The 24632-nt window shown below is 42.6% G+C and overlaps 1 protein-coding gene across 5 annotated transcripts; it reads right to left on the bottom strand.

The window, feature by feature from the left end:
* Window positions 1–6525: 6525 nt before the first annotated feature.
* Window positions 6526–23846, bottom strand: tcaim (T cell activation inhibitor, mitochondrial). 5 transcript variants are annotated; one of them, XM_026184480.1, is made up of 11 exons: window positions 23674–23846; window positions 23198–23367; window positions 16541–16673; window positions 16078–16228; window positions 15739–15994; window positions 15247–15369; window positions 15009–15106; window positions 9535–9626; window positions 9220–9452; window positions 9018–9149; window positions 6526–7139 (listed from the first exon to the last, which is right to left on the bottom strand). In XM_026184480.1, the coding sequence occupies exons 2-11, from the start codon at window positions 23260–23262 to the stop codon at window positions 6914–6916; spliced, it is 1509 nt and encodes a 502-aa protein (XP_026040265.1). In that variant the 5' UTR covers window positions 23263–23367; window positions 23674–23846; the 3' UTR covers window positions 6526–6913. The 5 variants fall into 5 exon arrangements, with proteins under 5 accessions (XP_026040265.1, XP_026040267.1, XP_026040268.1 ...); XM_026184482.1 differs by having other exon boundaries at window positions 23706–23846; XM_026184483.1 differs by having other exon boundaries at window positions 23715–23846.
* Window positions 23847–24632: the final 786 nt, after the last annotated feature.

Genomic DNA, 24632 nt, shown 5'->3' with positions numbered 1-24632 from the left:
AAAGTGAAGTGTATTTATTGTTCAGTCTCTAGTTTAAACAACACATTGTTTTGCATTCAAACACAGAGGCTGGTATGATGTAATATTGTAAGGATGCTTGTTTCCAGGCATTACTGCCTGAATGACTGTCATGGATCGAGGTGATCCAAATGTAAGTGCAGAGGAAAGTCTTTGTCTTCCCTTCAGTACAGCGGCAGTGGATGTGGGTTGGAGATGCAATGAGCTTGAACCTGCAGGCGACCACCTTCACTGACCTGTGAAGGAGGACTCATCTCTCCTGCAGTCCTGCAAGCAAACAATCATATTCTTTGCTACACCAACTTATTTGCTTTCTTAAGACATTTTTTCAAACATTGCAGACTCCAATTCAGACGATCTCAGGCTCCCTCCCCACTGGAGAGGTGACATTCAGTGTCCCGCTTGTGAGTCTGGATAGCCCTGACCACCACCCCACACACAATAATGCCATGAAAGCATATTTTTAAAAAGGGCTATGCAAACATGGCCAATAACTTTCATTCTGATGATGTGTAGAATAATTTGGGCCCAAAACAAATTTCACTGTTCATAAACTTCCAGACTTGACTATATAAGTCTGTGGGGTTTGAATAAATGCAGACCAAACTGTGGTTGTTTGTATTTACTTCCACAGCATGTCTTATAGAAGTAACCGGAGTCATCAGAAACAGCAGAGAGCAGTCATATCTCAAGTCTAATGACAGAAGGATTACAAAATGCTTTTTGTAATTAAAGTGGAATTTGAAAAAGGTTTTTGAAATGAAGTTTTAAAAAAAGCATTTTAAAAATCAGTTTATTAAATTTGAATTCAAAAATGAATTTACAAATGCAGATTTTATTCTACAATTCATTATTTAAGCACAGAAGTCTTTATTTCCATGTGCATGGCTCTTGTGGTCCTCCATACCTTCCAAGCCAAAGACTAGAAAACAAGGTGAAGCAAATCTTCCCTTTGGCTTCACCTGCACAGGTGCCGAGGTAGGTCTCCCTGCAGGATTGGTTTTCCCTGCGTCAGGAGCAGCGCTGGGCTCTTCAAATCACAGACAAACAGGATCCCACAGCTGTTTGTTTTTGAACCCATTTTGCACAGAGAGGCATTTTTTGAAAAATGTATTGATGCAATGTTGAATATTATTACACAGGAAAAAACAACTACACGTAAAATAATAAATGTGTAAAAATGTCACAGAAACAATATGTGGAAGAAATACGTGAAAGGTTCAACATGCAGGACTGCAATGCTAGGCTGACACCTTGTGAGCAAAAACGGAAGTACACAGAGAGGCAGTGGGCCGTCTGATCTATGTGGCCACATGAGTTTTATAGTCAGTAAACTTTCACAGTACTCAACCAACTGAAGACCAATGGACTGCAGTAAAACATGAACTAAGATATTTGAAAGGGGCATCTGAGACAGACCTGTTACAGGAAATGTGATAACGAGGAACTCAGGTTGTGGGCTTACAGTGATGCTGATTGGGCAGCTGATGTCACAGACTGACGTACAACTAGTTATTGTATAAGTCTGGCTGTAAATGGTCATTGATTACATGGAAAACCCAAAAACAACCTACTGTTGCATTATCTACCCGTGAAGCTGAGTACATGGCTTTAGCGGCAAACCTACAGGAGTGTAAAGAGGTATTGATGGACAGAAACGTGCGCCGCTGTCAAGGGGTTGACAATTTGTTCAAACACAGTAAGAGAGAAATGAGACACTGACAGACCGACTCAGAGTTTCAAAGACGTGCGCACGGGTGAGAGTCTCTGAGCAGACTAACACACCGAGCACCGTTTACTCGCTTTATTTATAAGGCAAAATGGGTTACATAGTACTTCCTCTTTCAACTGAAGAGGGGAGAGCTCAGGCATTGTCTTAGCTATCTAACTTCTGCACACAAACTGAAAAACAACGACACAGCAGTATTCATGCTTATCTGACATCGCAGACACTGAAGTAAAGAATGCATGTATATATCCTGTCTTTGTCAAACATCCCACACACTTAAGCAAGGAATACATTGTGTTCTTTTCAACAGTAAGCTTTACCGTGTGAAAATATATAAACACTTGATTATAAGGCATACTTGTTTCTACTTGATTATACTTTAATGATTTAACTAAAATAAAAATTCTCTTAACAGCCGCCAAAGGTTTATGAACATAACCAGGGTGCCATGGCGTTGGCTGTAAACATGTTGACAGCATGACTTTGTGAGGTCAACTGTGAGTGAAGGAAAAATAACTTTGGATTATTGTTCATGGTGGCAGATGTAATGACAAAACCTACAACAAAAAGTTGTTTAATTTTGAAAAATGTGTGTTTGGACATTAACCCGGTACATGAACATGTACACAGTACTGGATGAGATGCAGAGAGGTGTCTAAGAAGAAACACCCAGTGCATCATGGGAATCCCCCGGCAGCCTACGTCTATTGCAGCATAACTAAGGGAGGGTCACCTGGTCCAGCCCTAACTATATGCTTTAGCAAAAAGGAAAGTTTGAAGCCTAATCTTGAAAGTAGAGATAGTGTCTGTCATAACTAGGCTGATATGGTACTACAAGGTCATTAAGATAAGATGGGGCCTGATTATTTAAGACCTTGTATGTGAGGAGCAGGATTTTGAATTCAGGATTTAACAGGAAGCCAAAACAGGAGATATTACTATTTATATTTTATTCCTCATTTGACAGAAATGAAGGTGAAAATCTTTTTCTTTTACTTTCACTGAGATCACTGGTGTGTGATGTGTCTGATGCTGAGAGACCACAGAACTGTAAGAACAGGATTGTTAGGCTGCATCTCCTGACCCAACAGTAATTTTGAAATTAGCTAGTAACAGCTAGCTAATGTACTTCTGGAGACTAGAGTCTATCACACTTTGGCAATAAAGTAAATATAATATGTTCAACACTGAATTGATTGTATTCCTGATGGACTGAGCAGTAAATGAAAGTCTGCCACCGGTTAGTCCAAAAAAAGGTTTTTTATTTAACGCAAAAACCCCAAACTTTGGTTAAATTATACATGAATCTAAATCTCAGGTCCATAAAAGAGGTCAAGTAACAGAACTGGACTCAAAAGCTGGCAACAAACAATACTAACACAAACAAACTGACCTTCTGAAGGAGACTTAAATAATGTCTGATCAGCCTACAAAGACACAAAAAGAACACACAAAAACCTAACTGAAACTAACATAACAAATTCCATTTACCCCCCCCCCCATGATCCAGAGTAGTAGTATGACCCAATTTGCAGGTCTCCATATAGGCTTGCTCCGCCCCCTTTTCCACCTCCTAGCTCATCAACCAGGGACTGGAGCAGCTGCCACTGACGTAACGCAGAAAACAGAGAAAGATTAAATCATACAAATAGCAGTGTAAGCTAACATGTGCACACTTGCTTTACAGTATTGTGTGACTGTATAAATAAATTAACTCTAAACCAAAACCAATTCTTTATTACCCTGTAAATTATATCCTATATTTACAGAAAGAAAAATAAAAGTGTAGTGTGATGCACACGTTTGGTAGTTGCAGCGTCCTGATTATTCCAGAGAGTGATGGGAGTCACAGAGTAGGTCCTGGTCTGTGTGTGTGGGCTTCCTGTGAACTTCAGTGTTGAGGTTTCTGTTTTCCTCAGTGAGCAGCGAGGCTCATGCTTCGTGCTTTTAGTCTTGAGCCAGGTGTCATCCACCTGTAGTGGTTAGGTGCTTTCCCTTTAACAGAGCCAAGAGCTTTATTTTCCACTTCTTCCATGTAAAGGTCGCTGTTGATGTTTGTGTCCATAGAAACCCTCATATTTAAGGGTGTCAGAGGTTTAGCAGTGTGCAAATCTGATCGGGGGTGAAGCTGTTTCTGTGTTGTTGTAGTTGTTTTCTGTCTCCACCTACACGGACTATGGTTGTAGGTATACACGTGAAAAGGGAGATCAGAGGACGCTGTGGTTTCATCTTTATTCAGTGAAAGCTTTTGGACCTTGTTGGTGAGGACAGTAGAGTTTTTGATGTGATGGGGTGTGTTCCCCACATGGGGGAGCTGGGACGGTGGTGAGATGGGTCTGAGTGGAATTACTGCTTTGTGGACCTTTGGTAGCTTTATCACAAACTGTGCCACCTACAAAGCAGCTTTGAGATCCCTTCCAGCTGGCAACATTAATGAAGATGCTTTCAAAGTGAAACTGTGAGGAGATGCTACACTGATATTATTTTACAGTCATGAAGTACAAACTACAAACAATCCTCATTGATCATGCTCCACTTTACGACTTTTTTCATTTTTGAATGATCCATGCAAGCCAACCAACAGCTGCCAGCACCCTTCAGCCTCATGGTTAAAAGCTTCTACAGAATACATTTGAAAATTCTTCTGAAAACTTGACCTCTGACCTTGGGGTCAACAGAATTTAAACTCATCCTAAACTTTTAATAGCTGCACTGATGATATGAATTTTAAAATCCTATGTCACCTCATTCTTGAGTAATCATGGGTGTCTATTAGGGCTGGGTTTTGATAATCGATTCATCGATTAAAATCGATTCTCGCTTGGATAACGTGATATCGATTCATTAAAATCCTGATTTTTTTAATATAAATGTATTGAATTTTGCCCAAAAACCAGAATCTCAGGTGAAACCTCACAAAATATCAACAACCACCAAACAGCTGAAACAGTAAATGAGAGCAGGAGCACGGACTCTGCACAGAGACGTGAACACAAAGCTCGACCCGCCGACGGATCAGAATCAGTGAGCTGTGACTTTCTCACCGACGCCACGGACACGGTCGGGTCGGCGCTTTGTGTTCACGCCCTTTTTGCGCTGATTCAGAAGCTGTTAGTTTATCTCTCTCCAAACAACATTGACTGAACCAGCAGCAAAAGAAGATCCAAACTACGCTTCACACAAACATCGTCATGGATTCTCTGACTTTTACTGTTTTGCTTCCACCAGGATAAAATCACACGTCATGCACAGCTCTCTCTCTAACAACAGTTTCCCGTCTAAAAATCGGCTTTCTTCATTATTCGCTTGCTTGTTACGCACAAGTCTACGTTGTTTACAGGCTGTCGGCTGCTGTTTTTTCCTTTTACTTACTTCCAAAAAGAAAGCCTAATTTCTGCCGTTTAACAGGCTTCTGAACAAATTTAAACTTTTAAAAATTATACAAAATGCAAAACTCTCTAATCAAACCGCTGTAACGTCAGAGGTGATGTTCATATGTTGATTACTGATTTTCTTTCGTTTTGATCTACTGCAGAATATTTTTATAAAGTCCCAGAACAGGAAAATCACCTTTACTGATCTGAATTATAATATTTCTGACTGTCTGAGGCAAAATTTCCCAGATTCAAATCGAATCGATTCTAGAAACCAGTGACGATACCCAGCCCCGGTGGCTATGCCACCCACCTGTCGAAGGGTGCAAAGAGGAAAACTGAGGTTTTCAGATTCCTGTCCTGCCTGCAGAGGTCCCTCCATGTCATCACAAATTCCTCCTCATCATTGTTGATCATTTATAGTCACATTGCTGCTAAGGAAAGTTTCACAGCTCCAAAACTCAAGAATTTACCTAATTTTGTTCTGTGCTATGAGGTACAGCTCAGTGGGTCCAATAAAGGTTCAACAGTTTGTGTTCAGAAGCAGAATTTATTTGTAATTTTGACAAGAAGACAAATTTTATGAGAAATCAATGAAGAAACACCAATTCTAAGGAGTTAACTAATGTTTTTTGTCAAATACGAGTCAGAATTAAAATTCCACTGTGAAATCTTTTTGTTTGAATAAAGGTCAATTTCAATTAGAACGATGAGAGTACGGCGACTCCAGTCATCGTCTTTATAGCTTCACACGTCTGAAACACCCAACAGTCCCCCAACAGCTCCATCCACTGAAGAAGCCGCCCAGTTCCACTTAGTCCTCTGTCTGCACCACACAGCACAGAAGGTTTGACTGGTCCCAGTTTATCTCATTATAGTGAATCAGGGTTATCCATCCATTCTCCTCCACCTATCAGGGTTGCAGGTGGACTGGAGCCTATCACAGCCCTGCTCAGGCTGTCAATCTGACCTGGGCTAACACAGAGACTCAACCAATCACACTCACATTCAGACCTGTGGGCAGTTTGGAGTCACCGAATAAGCTAACCCTAACTGAATCAAAAGACAAAAGTTTGCACACCCCATGATTCAAGCCTGTAGAGCCACCTTCATCAGCAAGTCATTTTCTCTGAGTCATTGCAACACCTTAGCTCTTGTCTTGGGATCATCGTCCTGCTGAGTGAGCTAATACCAGATGCCCAGGTCCATCACTGTGCTGACAGGGTGTCCAACTGCAGGCCTCGAGGGCCTGCAGGTTTGTGTGTCCTGTGTGACCAGATGCAATTTCACAAACCTACATTTGGTTGTTTTTGTTGTCGTTTGGTTTTTTAAACAGAGAAGAGCTTTTTCTTTCACACTTGCTGATGATTGACGCGTTGGATCAGCAGCACATTAAAAGCAGGGTGGATATACAGAGGTTTTTATTGGACTCCTGTGAAACGTTTTCCACACTGACTTCACATTTCTACAAAGTGAAAAATCACTTTTCATACTCATTGCAATAAATACTTACAACTTTGACAATTCTGTGCTTTAAGCCACGTCTACACTACAAGTCACACGTTTGTCACACATCACTTTGAAGTGTAGCCCGGTCGCATGTGAACATTGCAGGCTGTACAGGTATCCTTCACTTGTGCTCTTAAAGTTCTCTGAACATTTCCTTGACAAAGCATTAGCAGAAAAACGTCTGTGTGATGTCCTGGTAAATGTGCTTATTTTCTGCTCAACAGTATCAATGTCTAAAAGTAGTTGTCACACATGGACCGACAAAAACGTGTAAATCTGGAGGTCAGCTCTTCCAGTCCCAGGGGACACACAGGTCTCCATCTTGCATGACAGAGTAGAAGTGAGAAACACAGATCTGGAGGCCTTGCATGTGGGGGGAGCGCTGCTCCAACAGTCTTTCACAGCATTGAATCATCTGGGCAGGGCTGACACTGGGCTCCTTAGACAAGCTCCTCAGAGACAGAGTCTCAAGACACAGCTTCACCACGGCCTCCTCCTCTGCCTGCAGTCTGCACACAAACAGGCAGGTGACAAAGTCAACATACAGACAAACAGGATTCTTAATAAGCACCAGATATCAAAACTCTCAGGCTGCGTTCACTCTGCAGGTCTTGATGCTCAATTCAGATTTTTTGATCAAATCTGATTTTTTTGTCTGCTCGTTCACACTACAAATAAAATGCGACAGCAAACGCGCTCTAGTGTGAACGCTCAAAGCAGCGCATGCACAAAAGAAGACGTCACACACAACACGCTCAGTTTAGACCCAGAGCAACAGTATGTGTGACTGATGGCCTTAATATAAAGACTTTACGTTTCCCAATTTTTGCTTTAAGTTACTCTGTTATTTACATAATGATGTAAATAACCTAATAATGATCCTTGTTGCTGTTTAAGAGAGGAGCGCTGCTTCAAAGGATAGTTTCTGTCAGAATCTGCAGATTATACAGGACAAAGAAAATGTTCACGTTTCTCCAACGTTGTCTTCCCAACAGTTTCACTGGATGACCAGGAAGCGTTCACGTCGTCTTCTCCGGCGCTGATATTTGGCGTCTGTCTTGTGTCAGTGACGTAAAAGACGGATTCAATGCGACCTGACCATCAAACAGCAGTCGCTTTCTAAAACATCAGATATGTATCGCATTCAGCACCACATATGAAAGTGACCCAGATCAGATTTGAAAATATCAGATTTGTGCCGTTCACACTGTCACCATGATCAGATAGATGGTCGCAGAGGGTCAAAAACATCGGATTTGATGCGCTTTCGCCTGCAGTGTGAACGCAGCCTAAGTATGTTTTGTCCTCATGATGTTGAATTCGTTTGTATTAGTGTTACCATGATTAAGTTCCTATAATGATCTCTGAGAGCTGCTTCAGCAGTTACCTGTGACCGATCACTGCCGTCACATATTCATTCTCTGGTGTCCTGGATTGTTGATTACCTGACAGGAAGACGACAATATGTACGTCTCCCACAGTGTGTGTCTGACAAGGTGATCAGCAACACAGGGGCACCACAGGGGACTGTCCTCTCCCCCTTCCTCTTCACCCTCTACACCACAGACTTCAGCCACTGCACAGAGACCTCCATCTTCAGAAGTTTTCTGATGACTCTGCGTACTGGCTAGTCAAACGAGCACGCTCAGTGAGAGACTGAGATTACCCATGATGCACCACTGAACGACACAGGAAGTCATTCCTGCCCGTGGCCGTCTCCCCGTACAACTCCTCCATCCAACACACTGTGAACACTGCAATAGTTACACCCTTTTTACACACACTCTTTCTACTCTAATATTCTTGACATTTATTACTTGGTGACTTGTATATATTGTGCTATCCTCTGATCTTAACATATTGTGTTGATAAACAGTCTAGTTGGTTTTTGTTAATGTTACTTTACTGGAGCAACTGTATCCCGTCGGGATTAATAAAGTATTCTGATTCTGATTGATTGAGCAAGTTGACAAGAAGATCTCAAATTCTAACAGTAAACACAGCGACTGAATAGACTAAAAATAAAAACTAGTAATTTCAATCAACACCGTCTAGTTAAACTTGGGCAGTTGTAGGTGTGGTGGTCACATTGTATAAAGCAGTCATGGATGTAGGCGTGTGGGGGGTTCTATCACAGAGGCAGTGCTGGGTACGTGCTGCCCCATAAATCGGCCTTCATGGAGTTCCAGCTGTAAATCGTATTACTGCTGGCAGGAGCAAAATCATTTATGATTGTTGCTTGACAAAGTTTTTGAAATTGTTTCTGCAAACATGCTAGCATCTTGTAAGAGAGGAAAAATACTAAATATGATATAAACTATAAAAAGACCCCTCCCACCCCCCCAAAGAAAGACAGCATGCAAACAGACAGACTACGTCACACTCACTGGTTTTTGCGTTGGATGCGCCGTCGGGCTTCAGGGGACTGGTTCTGAAGGAAGACCTGTAGCGTAGGAAGATCACATTTGATGGGAATAACGAAGTGTCCCATCTCATGAAGACTGGGGTTGGAGCGGTCACTGGAAGAGACACAAACATTAAGTAAACTGCACGTGCTTGTGATGGTCAGTGGTTAAAAGGGTTTCGTACTTTTCCAGCAACATGGTGAGGCCCTGCAGACTCCTGGGGTGCAGACGAAGGTGGTGGGACATGAGACGTTTGTGGAAGGTGTTTAGGGAACTGTAGTGCTCAGCTATGGGCTGAACTGGTCCCAGTCTGTCCATGTGCACCACTTGGGTTCCACCCAGGAGGAGGCTGATCCTCTCCTTCAGCCAGTGTGTCTGCTGCTGCAGGCTGTGATAACCAGGCAGCTGCTCAAAAAGCTGGAGGCACACAGCAGGGGTCAGAAAACGAAAGGCAGCACAGAGACTATACATGCCAGCAGGACAGCGACAGCTGCATTACTTTTGTCCATTGATGATGAACATCCATGGTTCCCAGCATGACGTGTCCAGAAGCATTCATCCCTGACTGGTCGGCAAACACGACCGTATGTCCTGGTAAGAAGACGAGTGCGTGAAAACTGTTCTACACATCTACACGCAGTGGCAATGCTCCCAAAATGATGAGATACCCACTCTTTCCACAGAAACAGGTCTCTAGGATATGATCACTGTCTGAAAACACATCAGAGGTCGATATGAAAACCTCACGCTGATGGAGGACGTGACTTTGTTTGGTGAAAACAGTGTTTGATTGAAATAATCGTGCTAAAACAAGAGTTTACATGTTCTTTAATACCGTAAATCATCTCTAATAACCAGAAATATTAATCAGAGTCTTACTGATATGCTGAATGAGTAATGATGGAGGATGTTTCGACCCTGGCAGATCAGGATGTGAAAGATAAGAAACGTGTCTCCAGCCCGTTGTTATGGTTGTATTTGCTCAACACAGAATCATAATATAAATGTGATTGTGGTCAAAGTTAATCATGCTTAACAGCTTAGAAACTGATCAGAAGATAATCGGTTATAAGTTCGACCATTACAACTAATAAGAAAATATAATCTATGACATGATTCTGATAAAAAGGACCTCACTGAGACTCCGTACAGAGCGGCCTGTTCGGGCAAAGATGGCCTTGGCGGCTGTGTGTGTGTGTGTGTGTGTGTGTGTGTGTGTGTGTGTGTGTGTGTGTGTGTGTGTGTGTGTGTGTGTGTGTGTGTGTGTGTGTGTGAGAGAGAGAGAGAGAGAGGATGGAGTGACACACTAAGAAGCCACTAACCTCAGAGAATCTCTGACTTTACCATGTATCATTTTAAAACAAGTTATATAGTGATTAACAAACCACAAGCCAGTTTTGGAGGCCGTGGACTGGAGGGCCAGGTCCTCTGCCTGCCACCCAATCAAGTAAGCACCAAACCCCTACGGCCCTCCTGTGGATGGTGAGCCCACAGGAGGAGGGAACCATGTCGCTATTCCTAGATGTGCCCAGCCAAGAAACCCCTGAATTGTTCCCCTTCAGGTTGGGGAACTTGTTCCCGAGTTAGGGATGAGTGGAACACAAGACTGACAGACAGTTCCAACCGTCGGTCACAAGCTCTAAAAGAACGAGGCTGATATAAGACATAAGCGTCAGAAACGAGTCTCCTTTGAAGAGTGGCTGGGCTGTGCCTTCCAGACAGAGGGAGGAGCTCACTCATTGGAGAGGCTGCGTTCACACTGCAGGTGAAAGCGCATCAAATCCGATGTTTTTGACCCTCTGCGACCATCTATCTGATCATGGTGACAGTGTGAACGGCACAAATCTGATATTTTCAAATCTGATCTGGGTCACTTTGTATGTGGTGCTGAATGCGATACATATCTGATGTTTCAGAAAGCGGCTGCTGTTTGATGGTCAGGTCGCATTGAATCCGTCTTTTACGTCACTGACACAAGACAGACGCCAAATATCAGCGCCGGAGAAGACGACGTGAACGCTTCCTGGCCATCCAGTGAAGCTGTTGGGAAGACAACGTTGGAGAAACGTGAACATTTTCTTTGTCCTGTATAATCTGCAGATTCTGACAGAAACTATCCTTTGAAGCAGCGCTCCTCTAAAACAGCAGTAAGGATCATTATTAGGTTATTTACATCATTATGTAAATAACAGAATAACTTAAAGCAAAAATTGGGAAACGTAAAGTCTTTATATTAAGGCCATCAGTCACACATACTGTTGCTCTGGGTCTAAACTGAGCGTGTTGTGTGTGACGTCTTCTTTTGTGCATGCGGCGCTTTGAGCGTTCACACTAGAGCGCGTTTGCTGTCGCATTTTATTTGTAGTGTGAACGAGCAGACAAAAACATCAGATTTGATCAAAAAATCTGAATTGAGCATCAAGACCTGCAGAGTGAACGCAGCCTAAGAGTCGCTGTTCCTGCAGATGGAGCCTGTCGAGGTGGTTCAGCCCCCTGAGATACCTCCTAGGTGAGGTGGTCAAACAGCGTTATAGAAAGCAGAAGTGAGGAAAAGTGTTCTAATGTAGTGAGTCAAAACGAGGTCATGTTGGAAGCAAAACTAAATGTCATGACTCTGTGTGTTCAATTTATTTCGCTCATGTGAATGATCTCCAGTCCAAAGTTCATGTGAGTGAGGTAACGATAAACACTGCTGAAGTAAAGCAGCATTAACTGAATGAAGCATGAAGTATAACGTGTTCGATTTAATGTGTGATGGAATCAATGATAAATAAGGTTAAAGTAAAATGGTTCTAATATAGAGCTTTGCTATTTTATTTGGAAACCTAAAGCACTTGATACAACTTCTGTCAGTCACCCATTCACACAGAAAGAAAACACATTGGAAAAAAAAATCATTCACACACATTCATACTGTGATGGATGCATCAGAGAGCAACTTGGGATCAACAGCCAGGTATCGAACCACCAACCTTCGGGCCTGCCCTAGCTTAGGAGCTACAACGTAGAATAGAAGAAAATGTAAGGAAGTCCTTTTAAAGTTTCCATTTTGTTTTAAACCACGGTGAAGTATGGTGACGGGGGGGGGGGCTGACGATCAGCTGATTCAATGTCACAACGGGGGAGGCCAGACGCCATCTCAGACGCTGTGACGCCCAGGAAGAGCAGGAAGAAAACTGAGAACAAAGTGAGATGCTGCTTTCCTGGTAGACGATTATTATCAACGTGACACAGAGTCCACTCAGGCCTCGATGTGCCCGTTTTCTCCGCCTTAGCTCACAGTAGGTAAATTAGATAATTCACGTATTTGACTCTGTTCATCTGGATGTTTTCAGTGGGAGAAACGTTTCATTCGTAAAACCTGTAAAAACCAGTAAAAACCTGCATATTATTATAATATCACTCAAAGGGTTCTTATAGGTCACTACTCTTAGAAATGAACAGATCCTTGGGGCTAGTTTTCAGAGCCGCTACATTTAACCCAGTCAGTTACCAAGTGCACAGATTTCGAGGAGAGCTGCTTACAGAAGGCTGAATTCAAAGACACCTTCAAAATCAATGTGGTGGAAGGTTAGTCCAACTCTGCCCCCTTATGTTCTTGTACACATGCCTGAATGTCAGGGCATGCTCCTAATGAGATGTCCTGTGGATCTCCTCCTAGATGTGGACCAGGACATCACTGAGTTCCTGCACGTGTTTCGTACTCTCACCACTGAGGCCGAGACCTGTTGTGCACCAGGAGGAACCCAGAAGCACTGCACCAGCGTAGGGTCTAACAATGGGTCCAAGGATTTCATCTTCATACCGAATGACAGTCAGGCTGCTGTTGTACAGCCTGTAGGGGTCTAACAGTGGGGTACATCACAATAGCTAGAATCACCTGAACCTGATAGAGACCATAGAGAATATGGAAACACTGCGGTGCTTTTTCTACCTGTGGTTAAGGGATCTCAAGATTTTGAGGGTATTTCCACGGCACTACATACATGTACGGAGAGTTACACAGTTGTTGTCCTTTTGCCTCTGTACACAACCAAATTATAAATCAAATCAAAATATCACGTAAGTGTAGACTTTCAGCTTCAATTTAAAGGCTTGGTTTATGTAAAGGTTTAATATTAATGGTTAATATAAATATTTTGTAATTACAGCAATTTTTATCTATGGTCGCCCACTTTCAAAGCTTCAAAAGTAAATGGACACTGCACTTCCTGTTTATACCTCATCTCTGTCTGACCAACCTAGCCAAATTATAAGAGCCAATCACAGCAGAGGATCCCTCCAGCAGGTAAGCTGTCACTCATGAAGGGTCTGATCAACTCTGTACAATGATGTGTGGCAGCTAGCTTAAACGCTTTAACAATGGGCATGGCTGTTAAAGCCACAGGAAATCTCATGATGCTTCTAAAACATGTACTGTTGCTAGCCGCCCACATGGAAAAGATCTATAAATCTTATAAAGTTTGTATCTGTCTTGTGTGAAACTTGTATGAAAAGCATACAAGAGTGAAAACAGATATAAGATCCCTTGAAAAATTATATAATGAAACTTGTATGTTTTGGATACTAAAACAATATATGAAAGTGATGAGAAAGTGGCCACTTTCATGAGTAAATCATAGAAGCCTGATATGATTTACTCATGAAGTAGGCCACATCTGATGCAAGTCTTTTAGAAGTTTTTTTCTATTTCTTTTCCATATGGGTAGGGTTGCCTTTTCAGATAAAAACCGACTCAGTGACTCACAAAGTTCTTGCTCTCCCCTCACACGTCTACGGTGGTATGCAAAAGTTTGGGCACCCCTGATAATTTTCATGATTTTTCTTCAATAATCATTGGCTGTTTGGATCAGCAATTTCATGTAAATATATCATATAGCAGACGAACACAATGACATTTAAGAAGTGAAATGAAGTTTATAGGATTTACAGAAAGTGTGCAATATTACTGAAACTAAATTAGGCAGGTGCATAAATTTGGTCATGAAGCTCATCGAGAGGGCCGAGGGTTTGCAAAGCAAAGCGTGGCTACCTACAGCAATCTAAGAGCCCTCGATGGGCTGTTAGCAGACGCTCATAAATGTTACGCCTGATCATTGTATGTGTGTCTGTGTATTTAAAGAAGATGATGCTTAGAGATTTAATTTACAGTGATATGATCCTCGATCACAGTGTGTTACCTCTATAAATGAAATCGACTGTACATTTGAAAACACTACAGAGAAAAAAAGAAAAAGGAGAAAAATACACAGCATTAACAGAAACAATGGTACCAAGCCATCAGTACTCAGCCTAAACACACTGTTGTATTTGGGTTTTTTGCACTACATAAGAACATTTTAAATCGGTTGTCTTTTGTAGACTTTGCTGTTTTGTTGCTGTATTTTTTGCACATCAGAAAACTTAAAACTAATTTAGCTATCAAGGTTATTTTTTGTACTGTTTAAATCTTTGAAAAAATAAAATAAAATAAGCCTCTTAATCTATTTCCTCCATGGTATTTAAAATGGTGTTAAGTATTGTCTTTGTCATCTGTATCAGATTCTATCATCATAGCACCCTGTGAGCCCTGAGGCATCTGAAAGAAGAAAACAGAGTAAATCATGCTTTATCCAAGTACTGAAACAAACCTTATCATACTTATGCAAGTTTGTCCAATTACTTTTGAGCTTCAGGAGGTGCTACAGATAACGATGGCTGGTATTCCTACAACAATGAATGCAGTACTTTTATTAAACCCTTGAAGTGAAGCTGAAAGTCTCCATTTCAGTCACATTTTGACGGCTTAATTAAAAATCGACTGTGTTGGAGTGAAGGACTGTATTACACATAACAGGCACGTGACAGGACTGACGGTGGTAAAAGCCATGAACCTTTTTACCTGATGGACAGACAACAGTTCAGAGATCTGTGCTACTGTGTGTATTACTAATGAACGCAGCTTGCTTGTAACCTCTCAGTGAGATTATTTACCTTGCAGGTTGATCAGAGCCTCGGGGTTCTGGTGAGACAGGCGGCTCAGACTTTGAAGCTGACAGTACCTGTGGGAGACTCCCCAGCTGCGCTGCCATCTGCACCACACAGCTGATCTCATCATTCAGTAACAGTAACATGTACACAGTTTCTTACAGTTCAGTGCACAGAATAAAGACCTCTGTGCCCTCAGGAACAGCAGACAGGGCAACCTCTGAAACAGTAAAGACGGCTGTACCTGATATCGGTCAGATTAAATCTGCGACACAGCTCCCTCTTCAGTCTCTTCAGTTCTTCTCTCCGAGGAAGACTCGCATTGTGTTTCTTTGAGGCTTCAGGTTCGTTGTTTCTCAACCACACACTGGCAAAAAAGATCGTGTACAAGTCATTAAATATAATTGCTGTAGTTATGAAAATCTGTCATCACCATCTTTGCAAAACATTTTTGTGTTGTTATATATGTCACATTACTCTGACGTCTCCCTCTCTAGAACTGTGTGAACTATAAATAAAGTACTTTCACATTATTACATTTAAATATAAGTGACCATGTATGCACACATTAGCTTTAGCATGCCCTATTGCTATTTACTGAATAGAAATAAAATCCACAGCAAACACAGCAGTGTGTCTCCGTGACTGATCACAAACAGCAGTGTTTGAGTTTAGAAGGTTTCAACACTTTCCTACAGTTGAGATGAGACAACCACAACCAGAGAGCCGAGCCTACCTGAGCGTAGGCTCGGCTCTCTGGGCCTGCTGCAGCTCCTGCTCGGGGTCTTTGAAGCCAGTGAAGGTGTAATAGCTTTTATCCCATTTGATGGTTCTGTAGAAAGGCTCCCCCGTCTCAGTGGGACTTTTACTTGCTGCTTTACTCGCCGTTAGTCCCTTCATGTGCTCCACAGGCAGGCTGCAGCTCGTCAAAACATCCATCACTGTGCTCAAAACATCATTTGTGTGCAAAGTAAAACTTACGGAGCGGAAGCCTGAGAAGCAAACAGGAGCAATTTTATGTTAAAACCCCCAAAAAACCCTGACTGGTACTTTGAGCATTTTAAAAGAAATGCACCTGAGCTGATGAGTTCTGGCTGCACCTTACTGCTGTACTTTGTGTTCCTTATATAAAAGGTGAGCTTCATGGGTTGAACTGAACGTGAGCCGGGCTTCTGCAAGTTTTCCAGATAGCCATTCAGCCTCTTTAGCGAGTTTTCATTCACCTCCTGTAACACAGAGGTACCAGAACTTACATCATGGCAGCTCATCCCAACAAACGTCTGACAGTGTTGTATGTGCACAGATTATTATCATTAAATATTATTTTATATCACATCATATTACTTTATATTGTATACGGATACCAGAGCACATAGATGATAAGTATTCTGTACACTATGGATTGCCTCTTCTTTGTTGTGCCTATAAGGCGTCACACACATGTAAACCTGGCAGTAAGTTTTCGAACTGTTACTTTACGATCACATGTTTCCAATAACACATATTTGGATTTATGTCATGACAGATATGAGACCTACCCGTTCTTTGGGATATTTACCGAAGAAGTCTGGGTGGACTGCAAAATAAAAGGGCCTGAGAGCATTTACAGCCTCTGCCCCTGACAGAGCTCTCTGTTGCACAGCATGTGTGGCAAAATGCTTCCACTGCAGCCTGCAGAGAAAAGGACAGACATTACAGAAAAGAGACTATTTTACATCATTGAACCCTGCTCTCCAAAGCTGACATAGGCATAACTGCAGCTGCCTGCAACAATGGGCTTTTTGTTCAAACTGAGTATATACTGTCGTCCACTTTCACTGTGCACACAAGAAAAAACTCAGAGTTTTCTGCTATTGTTATTATCTGCCATGGCTGATTTCTTTTTCAAAGTGTCCAGAGTCAGGAGAGACTGAGAAATCCACAGCGTGACACGGCAGAGGTTTTCCACCCATAATGACACCCCAGGACAAATTCAGCAGTGTGTGAAGAAGAGGAGGAGGAAGAGGAACCAGCATCAGCTGGGAGATGAAGAATAGGACGAGAACAGACTGGGACTGGTGGGAACGTTTAAAACTATTTCTAGATACCTCTGCAAATACAGGAAACGAGTATCTCCAACACAAACTTTAACAGCTGCATACAGAGAGTCACACAAAGACTCACTGATGTTTATCCTGCAGGACAGGATGTGATAGGGGAGGACGGAAAAATAAAGGGAACCACAGACAACTTTGATAATACTTTTGTTTTATCCAGAATATATTTAGTTAAGAATTGTTTTAATCAGAATAGAATAGAATAGAATAATCCTTTAATTGTCTCACAAGGGGAAATTTGGTTGTAACAGCAGCAATAAAAACACACATACAAACAAACAGGACACCGAACAGAAACATTTTCTTACATATTTACATCATGGACAATAGTTACCAAAAACAGAGTACTGTACCGTTATTGAATTAAATAAAAGTAAATATGAGTTGGTGGTGATTTGGATTAGGTGGCGAGGGAGGACACTGGACAGACCTGACACGCCCAAACGTACAGTGAGGGTGTGCTGGGAACGTTTAGCAGAGCCCCCGGTCTGCGAGATCTTCAACGCACACCTCCGGCAGAGCTTCAACGGCACTCCGAGGGAGACTGGGGGCATTTGTCCGAGTGGACCATGTTCAGTATCTCCATTGCCGAAGCTGCTGCACTGAGCTGTGGATGCAAGGTGGTTGGTGCCTGTCGTGGTGGTAATCCCCGAACCAAATGGTGGACACCAAAGGTGAAGGGAGCCACCAGGCTGAAGAAGGAGTCCTATCTGGCCTGGTTAGCCTGTGGGACTCCCGAGGCAGCTGACAGGTACCGACAGGCCCAGTGGAATGCGGCCAAGTGTGAAGCGGTGGGAATGAGAATCAGCACCTCCAAATCTGAGGCCATGGTCCTCAGCCAGAAAATGGTGGAGTGCCCACTCCTGGTCAGGAACAAGTTCCTGCCTCGAGTGCAGGAGTTAAAGTATCTCAGGGTCTTGTTCACGAGTGACGGAAGAAGGGAGTGGGCGATCAACAGACGGATTGGTGCGGCTGCAGTGCACTGTACCAGTCTGTTGTGGTGAAGAGGGAGCTGAGTGTAAAAGCGAAGCTCTCAATTTACCGGTCGATCTACGCCCCTACCCCCACCTATGGTCACGAGCTGTGGGTAGTGACCGAAAGAACGAGATCGCGGATACAAGCGGCAGAAATGAGCTTCCTCCGAAGGGTGGCTGGCCTCTCCCTTAGAGATAGGGTGAGAAGTTCAGCCATCTGGGAGGGGCTCAGAGTAGAGCAGCTGCTGCTCCACATCGAAAGGAGCCAGCTGAGGTGGTTCAGGCATCTGACAAGGATGCCTCCTGGGCGCCTCCTGGGTGAGGTGTTCCAGGCATGTCCCACCGGGAGGAGGCCCCGGGGCAGACCCAGGACACGCTGGAGAGATTATATCTCTCGGCTGGCCTGGGAACGCCTTGGTATTCCCCCGGATAAGCTGGAGGAGGTGGCTGGGGAGAGGGAGGTCTGGGCTTCTCTGCTTGGGCTGCTGCCCCCGCGACCCGGCCTCGGATAAGCGGAAGAAAATGGATGGATGGATACAGATAAGAGGCAAACCCATGTTGTAGTGTGAATCAGTTGATAAAATAGTGAAAGTTACAGCATTGATGTAAACATCTATGTTTGTTGGGAGCAGTTCTGATTGTACAGCCTGACAGCTGCAGGGAGGAAGGACCTGCAGAAACGCTCCTTCATGCATCGAGGATGCAGCAGTCTGTCACTGAAGCAGCTCTGCAGTTCAGCAGCATTTACATGCATGAGCTGGGAGACTCTGTCCATCAGAGATGTTATTTTGGCCAGAGTCCTTCTGTCTCCCACCACCTGCACTGGGTCCAGGTGCATCCCAGAACAGAGCTGGCCTTCCTGATGTGGTTATCCAACCTCTTCCTCTCAGCTGCCGATAAACTGCTGCTCCAACATACCACACTGTAAAAAAAAAATGACGGATGCCTCCACAGAGTCATAGATGGTCTTTAAAAGCGCTCCCTGTACTCCAAATGACCTCAGCCGCCTCAGCAGGTAGCGTCTGCTCTGACCCTTCCTGTAAAGAGCATCAGTGTTGTGGCTCCAGTCCAGTTTATTATTCAGGTGAACACCCAGGTACCTATAAGAGTCCACTATCTCAATGTCCACTCCCTGGATGTTCACCGGTGTCAGTGTGGTGGGTCTGCGTCTCCGGAAATCCACCACCAACTCCTTGGTTTTCACGGCGTTGATCAGCAGGTGGTTCTGCTGACACCAGAGTCCACTGTCTGTACTCTGAGTCAAATCAAAGTGGGATTGTGTCAGTTTCAGTAAAAAACTATGCAGTCCCTTTAAATAAAAAGTCCAAAGACCTGTGAAAAGCTGTCCATTCATAAAGTTCAACTGTGTTTTATAAGGACGTCATGTGTCTCTATCATCTCTCTCCTGTTAGATCCTCTTCACAAAACACCAGCCTGTTCAATGCTCTGATATCTTTAACATCTTAAGAAAATTATATTGCACAATTTTCCCAGCGTAACAGCCAATAGGTGGTCCACAACCCTTTTGAGGACAAATGTGGGACTGCTGACCATTAAACGGCTTCAAGGACACTTAAATAGTCCAGATGTTTTTCTTTCCAGGCTCCTTAGACCACAAACCTACACAAGGATCGCGTCTTTTTAGTTTATTTTTAGCTGTCACTCTGGGATACTGCCCTTAAATATAACTAACTAAAGTTTTCAGACAGTTTTAGTGGTCACAGTATATTAATATTTGTCTGTGAGACGGTCACACAGGTACTAAAGTAACATGACATAGAAATAAATACCTTGAATTTGAACTAAAATGTAATATTTGAGACACCTAAGTTAAAATCCACCAGTGTAAAACTTACTTACTGTTTGGCTAGCTGCACTGAGGCGGGAAAATCACCCTGTTAGCTGCAATATTTGAATGAGGACTGTGTGGAAAAGAGCCTTTTCGAATCACGGGACCAACAATCTGGAGTCCAACACTACAACTTTTCCTTGACAGACCAGCTGCACCGAGGCACGCAATCAGCCAGCAAAGTACAGTACATGTTCACAAAATGTGTTCAGCACTATTCTAATTTACAACCTAACAGCTTACTACACATCACACCACAAACATAACTGTGATTCAAAACATGATCAAAAATCCTGACATCTATCAGCATGTCAGCAAGAGGGAACCCCCCCCCCCCCCCCCCCCCCCCCCCACCTCCACATTACAGTCTTCTTCATTTACATTTGAGCTTCACATTTCCTCACTTCTAAAATGAGGGAATCCAGTAAGTGAGATGACATGAGGTCTCCAAAAGGTGTGGCATCTCTCTGAAGTTTCCATGCTTCTCCATCAGTTTCTGAGTCCAGCTCGTCGGTCCGGTGAACCAGCTGTCATCTGACACAAACAGGCTCTCCTCCACGCGCTCACTTATAAAGTAAGTCAGTTAAACATTCGGGCTAACAGGTGAATTCTCCTGTGTTAATAATATTTATATTTAATCAACTGTATTCTAAGCACCAGCTGTCTGTTACAATTTTTGTTTTTTTAGAGTTTACTAAAATAAAAATAAAATCACATTAACATCTGTGTGGGGTTTTTGTTCAGTAAGCAGATGTTGGTGTTTCAGTCATGTTACGTTTAACTTTAAAGGCTTGTTAGAAACTATGAAACACACGATGCAGACTTCTGGACATTAGAAGAAAACTAATGCTGCTCATCAATAAGACTAAAGGCAGGAAGTTGTCCTTTATAACTACACATGTTAATAGCACCTCCAGATTTATATGATAGTTTATGATATAGCATGTGTATTTTAGTAATAGTCTATTTATTTCAGTGTAGTGGTGTACAGTTCTTTCTTGTTTGTCCTTGGAAAGTCCGCATGAGTCCAGATTTCCGAGGACACACACATACTCCTAAACTAGAAGTTATCCAAGTTTACTTCAGTTAACCGAGTCAGACAGTTGTAATGAAAACATAAACACGGTGACAGCTGCTTAATTTATCAGCAGCTTATCCAGTAACCATGGTAACCACGGACACTGCGCATCATCACCTCATGTCTCTTTGAAGCTAAACGACAGACATTTATCAGCCGTGCGGTTAGTTTTCCAGCACTGCTGAAAAACTGTGAAACAAACTGAAACGTGCTGATGATGAAAATAATGCGTCTGCCTATAAAGTCTTTGTTTCCCTGCTCGCCATCAGTAACAAAGTCATAGACACAACTTTACATTTCTCATGTTGGCTAAAAACAATCGTACATTTATGGTCTTGAAACAGGACACAGACACTGTAACTGCCGACTGAGCCCATGTTTGATGTTTTTATATCCAACCTTTACTCTCAAACCTTTAAACAGCAGCGAGTCTCAGCTGAGAGAATAAGTGTTTATATGATGGGGGAACATGTTTTATGAGCAGCAGCCGGCTGTACTGAAATCACTGAATGAAGAGCAAACAGTGCGCCGCATTGTCACGGGAACATGAGTGTATTAATCTGGTGATTTATTACATGTGTTAGTGTTATTATACTTCATTCTAATCTGCTGCTGGGTCTTTTACACTGATGGAAGTACAGATAACACAGCATGAACAGCTGTTCAGCCAATCACATTCATTCCACTTTGACCTGCGACAAAATGAAGTCTTGCTCTTTTTATAGCAGTGTTGCATTTGACTGGTATATTTATATGTCTTGTTGAAGCCCTGCTTCACATGATAGCTCTCTGCCACAGCAAACTAAGGGTAAGAGAGTAATGTCTTTAACAAAGGACAGACCCACCCAGAGTCACACAAAATCACAAAAGACAGAGATCCAACAGTAATGGCATGGAGTCGGACAGCAGTACCTGAGCAGACAGACAGATCGATGAGGCACTGACAGCAAAAGAGTTCTAAGTGATATTAAAAGAAAACAAAACAAATGAACTGTCAGAATTCCAGCTGACTATCCCCCAGTAACATTACTGGGGGATAGTCAGCTGGGGAATGCTGGGGGCGCTACTCGACCTGTAGAGACCAGAGATGACCATGTGACCATCATTCTGCTTGTTTCGCCCTGGTGTGTGTGTCTGTGTCCAGATTGTGTAGCAGTCACCATCACTGCTCACACCCCCCATCCAGCTTCTCTATGTGACACATCAGTACAATATTCTCACCTTTATATAAATAAAAAAATTTATTTTGAGTGCGCTGTTTGTCAACAATGCGTTCTTACAGGGTACGTCATGTGTAATAAGAGAATGACACAGGGGGAAGTACTGAACACGTGCATGGAAGGTAGAGACAGCAGCTGAACTCTATCAGTGACCAGAAAGCAGCTCCGCAACTTGCAAATTAACATCAGCTGGTTTAGTCCCAACTGGGAACTTTTAGCTGGCTTTTGAGACGACTCCGCTAATATAATGATAATAAAAAATAATAATGAAAGCACTTTGAATTATCTGACATTGTAGAGTCTTTAACTGCCCTTAAACCTGTTGAATTCACTGACTGTGAAAAACGTTTGCTGTGCTATCCAGGACTGCAGGATAAAACTATCACTCTGTCATGTTTGGGCTAACGAGGCAAAGTGGAACTTTTCTGTGGCCAAAATGAGACCTTTGACCTACAGCTGTTAAACAAGATGTAAAATAATCACAAAGGTTTGGAAAAATAACGTTGATTTACATATTTCATAGATTTATGAAATATTTAAACGGAAGTGAACGGGATGATCATGTGACTTTGCAAGTTAATAATTTCAAGATAAAATTTTAGAACCTACTTTTAATGTCAAAATGTTTGCACTGAATTATATTAAAGACTGCATTAAATGTAAGTTATTACAGATGTGTCGATCCCAACAAAGGAAAATGAAACCCAAAAAGCCTTTAGCAGCCTGATGTCTGGAGTGCAGGTTACGAGACGATCGTAAACTGCGACCCGTACTGTACCGCAGGAACACATCAAAGGAAAGACTGTCACATTTTCTGTCCATTGCTGATAAAGCAAAAATCAAACTCGGTCATTTTGATACTTTTCTTAATATGCCTTCAAAATGCACATATTAGACTTTTTAAAATCAGTTTTAAAACTGTCATTATACTCCAGCCCGCACGTAATCTAGTGATCGTACGTGTTGGGACAGTTTTACCTGATGGTGCATCGCAGAAGGGGGATTGCAGACATTGCTGACGCAGCTGGTCCAGAGATCCGCATGTAATCACGGCCTTTTCAGTCGGTCCATCTGCATTTCCTTTATCAAAGCACTTCCATAGTTTGTTACACTGGATCTGGCAGCAGCCTGGTACAGCTCAGCAGGGACTAAATCAGAGTAACTTCAGTTCGTCAGAAGAAAATCAACAGAAACCTAACGTTTCTACGGTGTTAGCTAACTCTAATTTGTATTTACTCCTTTGAATCCCATGCTATCATGTTTTTCTACCAATATTAACAAACATTTGAAAACAGAACAACCACAGATTATAATGTCTCTGTAGTTTCCTTTGGGATTTCTAATCAATGACGGCAACAAAACATGGTTCCAGTTTGCTAGCCAGGCTAGCACATAAAGTTAGCATTGCTATGAGCTGCTGCTACGCCGCAAACAAAATCCTATAAACGACTTACAGTATGTTGTCAGTAACAATTTAACAACCAACCAAAGTGACCTGTAACATCCCTGCCGTTAAGGTAGGACCGTTTTAGTTAGCAGCTGTGGGTTTTCTTCTTCTGCGATTCCTAGTACCAGCCAGCCGCACCATTGCGCCACCAGGCGGACTGGAGCGTCAGGTTAGGTTGAAGCTTGACATCCAGAGTTTTCTTCTTCTGGCTCCACGTGTTTGGAAAGGAAAACCATCCAAGCAATCTTTGAATGGTGAATGTTTTGTTCGTGTATTTTTGCATTATGGGTTAATATAAAAGTGACTGTATTATTACTTGAATAATTTCTGTGAGATTAAAGATTGATGAATAAATACTAACAAGGTCCAGAGTAATTAGGTGAGTGAGCACGATTTTACTGTTAGGCATATAGTTTATTTTATTTTCTCCAGTCTTTGAAGATGAAATATTTGTGGTGGCCTACCACACCAGCTGTCAGATATCTATAATACAATCTTGAGATCCTTTCCTAGGGGATTCAACTCTCACTCAAATCTTGATCCAAGTGACCTCATTAATTAACAGGATGGCAGACGGGATCGCTCTCTTGCTACGAGTGTCGTCCACTCAATCGCACACACATTCAAACAGCACTTCATGCCTATGCACTTACTATGATTGTCATTTACTGGTTTGTTTCGTATTATTGTCCTGCTGCATAACCTGAATGCACTTAAGCTTCAGAGCATGAAATGCTAGCTGGACATTCTCCTGTAGAGAACAGAATCCATGGTTTCATGTATTACAGCAAGTCTTCCAGGTCCCGAAGCAGCAAAGTAGCCCTAGAGCACCACACTACCACCGACAAATCTTGCAACAAGTTCAGCTTTGTGTCATGGATCCACAGAATATCTTCCCAAACGTGCCCTTTTTGGCTGGCACTGGTTTTCACCTTGAACTCTCCAATGGATGCCATTTGTACCCAG

This window comes from Astatotilapia calliptera, chromosome 11, assembly GCF_900246225.1.
Source record: "Astatotilapia calliptera chromosome 11, fAstCal1.2, whole genome shotgun sequence".
Lineage (NCBI taxonomy): Eukaryota > Metazoa > Chordata > Actinopteri > Cichliformes > Cichlidae > Astatotilapia > Astatotilapia calliptera.
This window is presented reverse-complemented; position numbering and strand designations above follow the sequence as displayed.

Bases quoted from the DNA above. Each gene is read 5' to 3' on its own strand.
- tcaim (XM_026184479.1), bottom strand. From the start codon at position 23,262: ATGCGGATCTCTGGACCAGCTGCGTCAGCAATGTCTGCAATCCCCCTT. The intron at 16,674-23,197 runs GTAAAACTGTCC...TTTTCTCTGCAG, and splicing joins CTTCTGCGATGCACCATCAG to GCTGCAGTGGAAGCATTTTG. The intron at 9,150-9,219 runs GTACGAAACCCT...TGTCTCTTCCAG, and splicing joins CTCACCATGTTGCTGGAAAA to TGACCGCTCCAACCCCAGTC.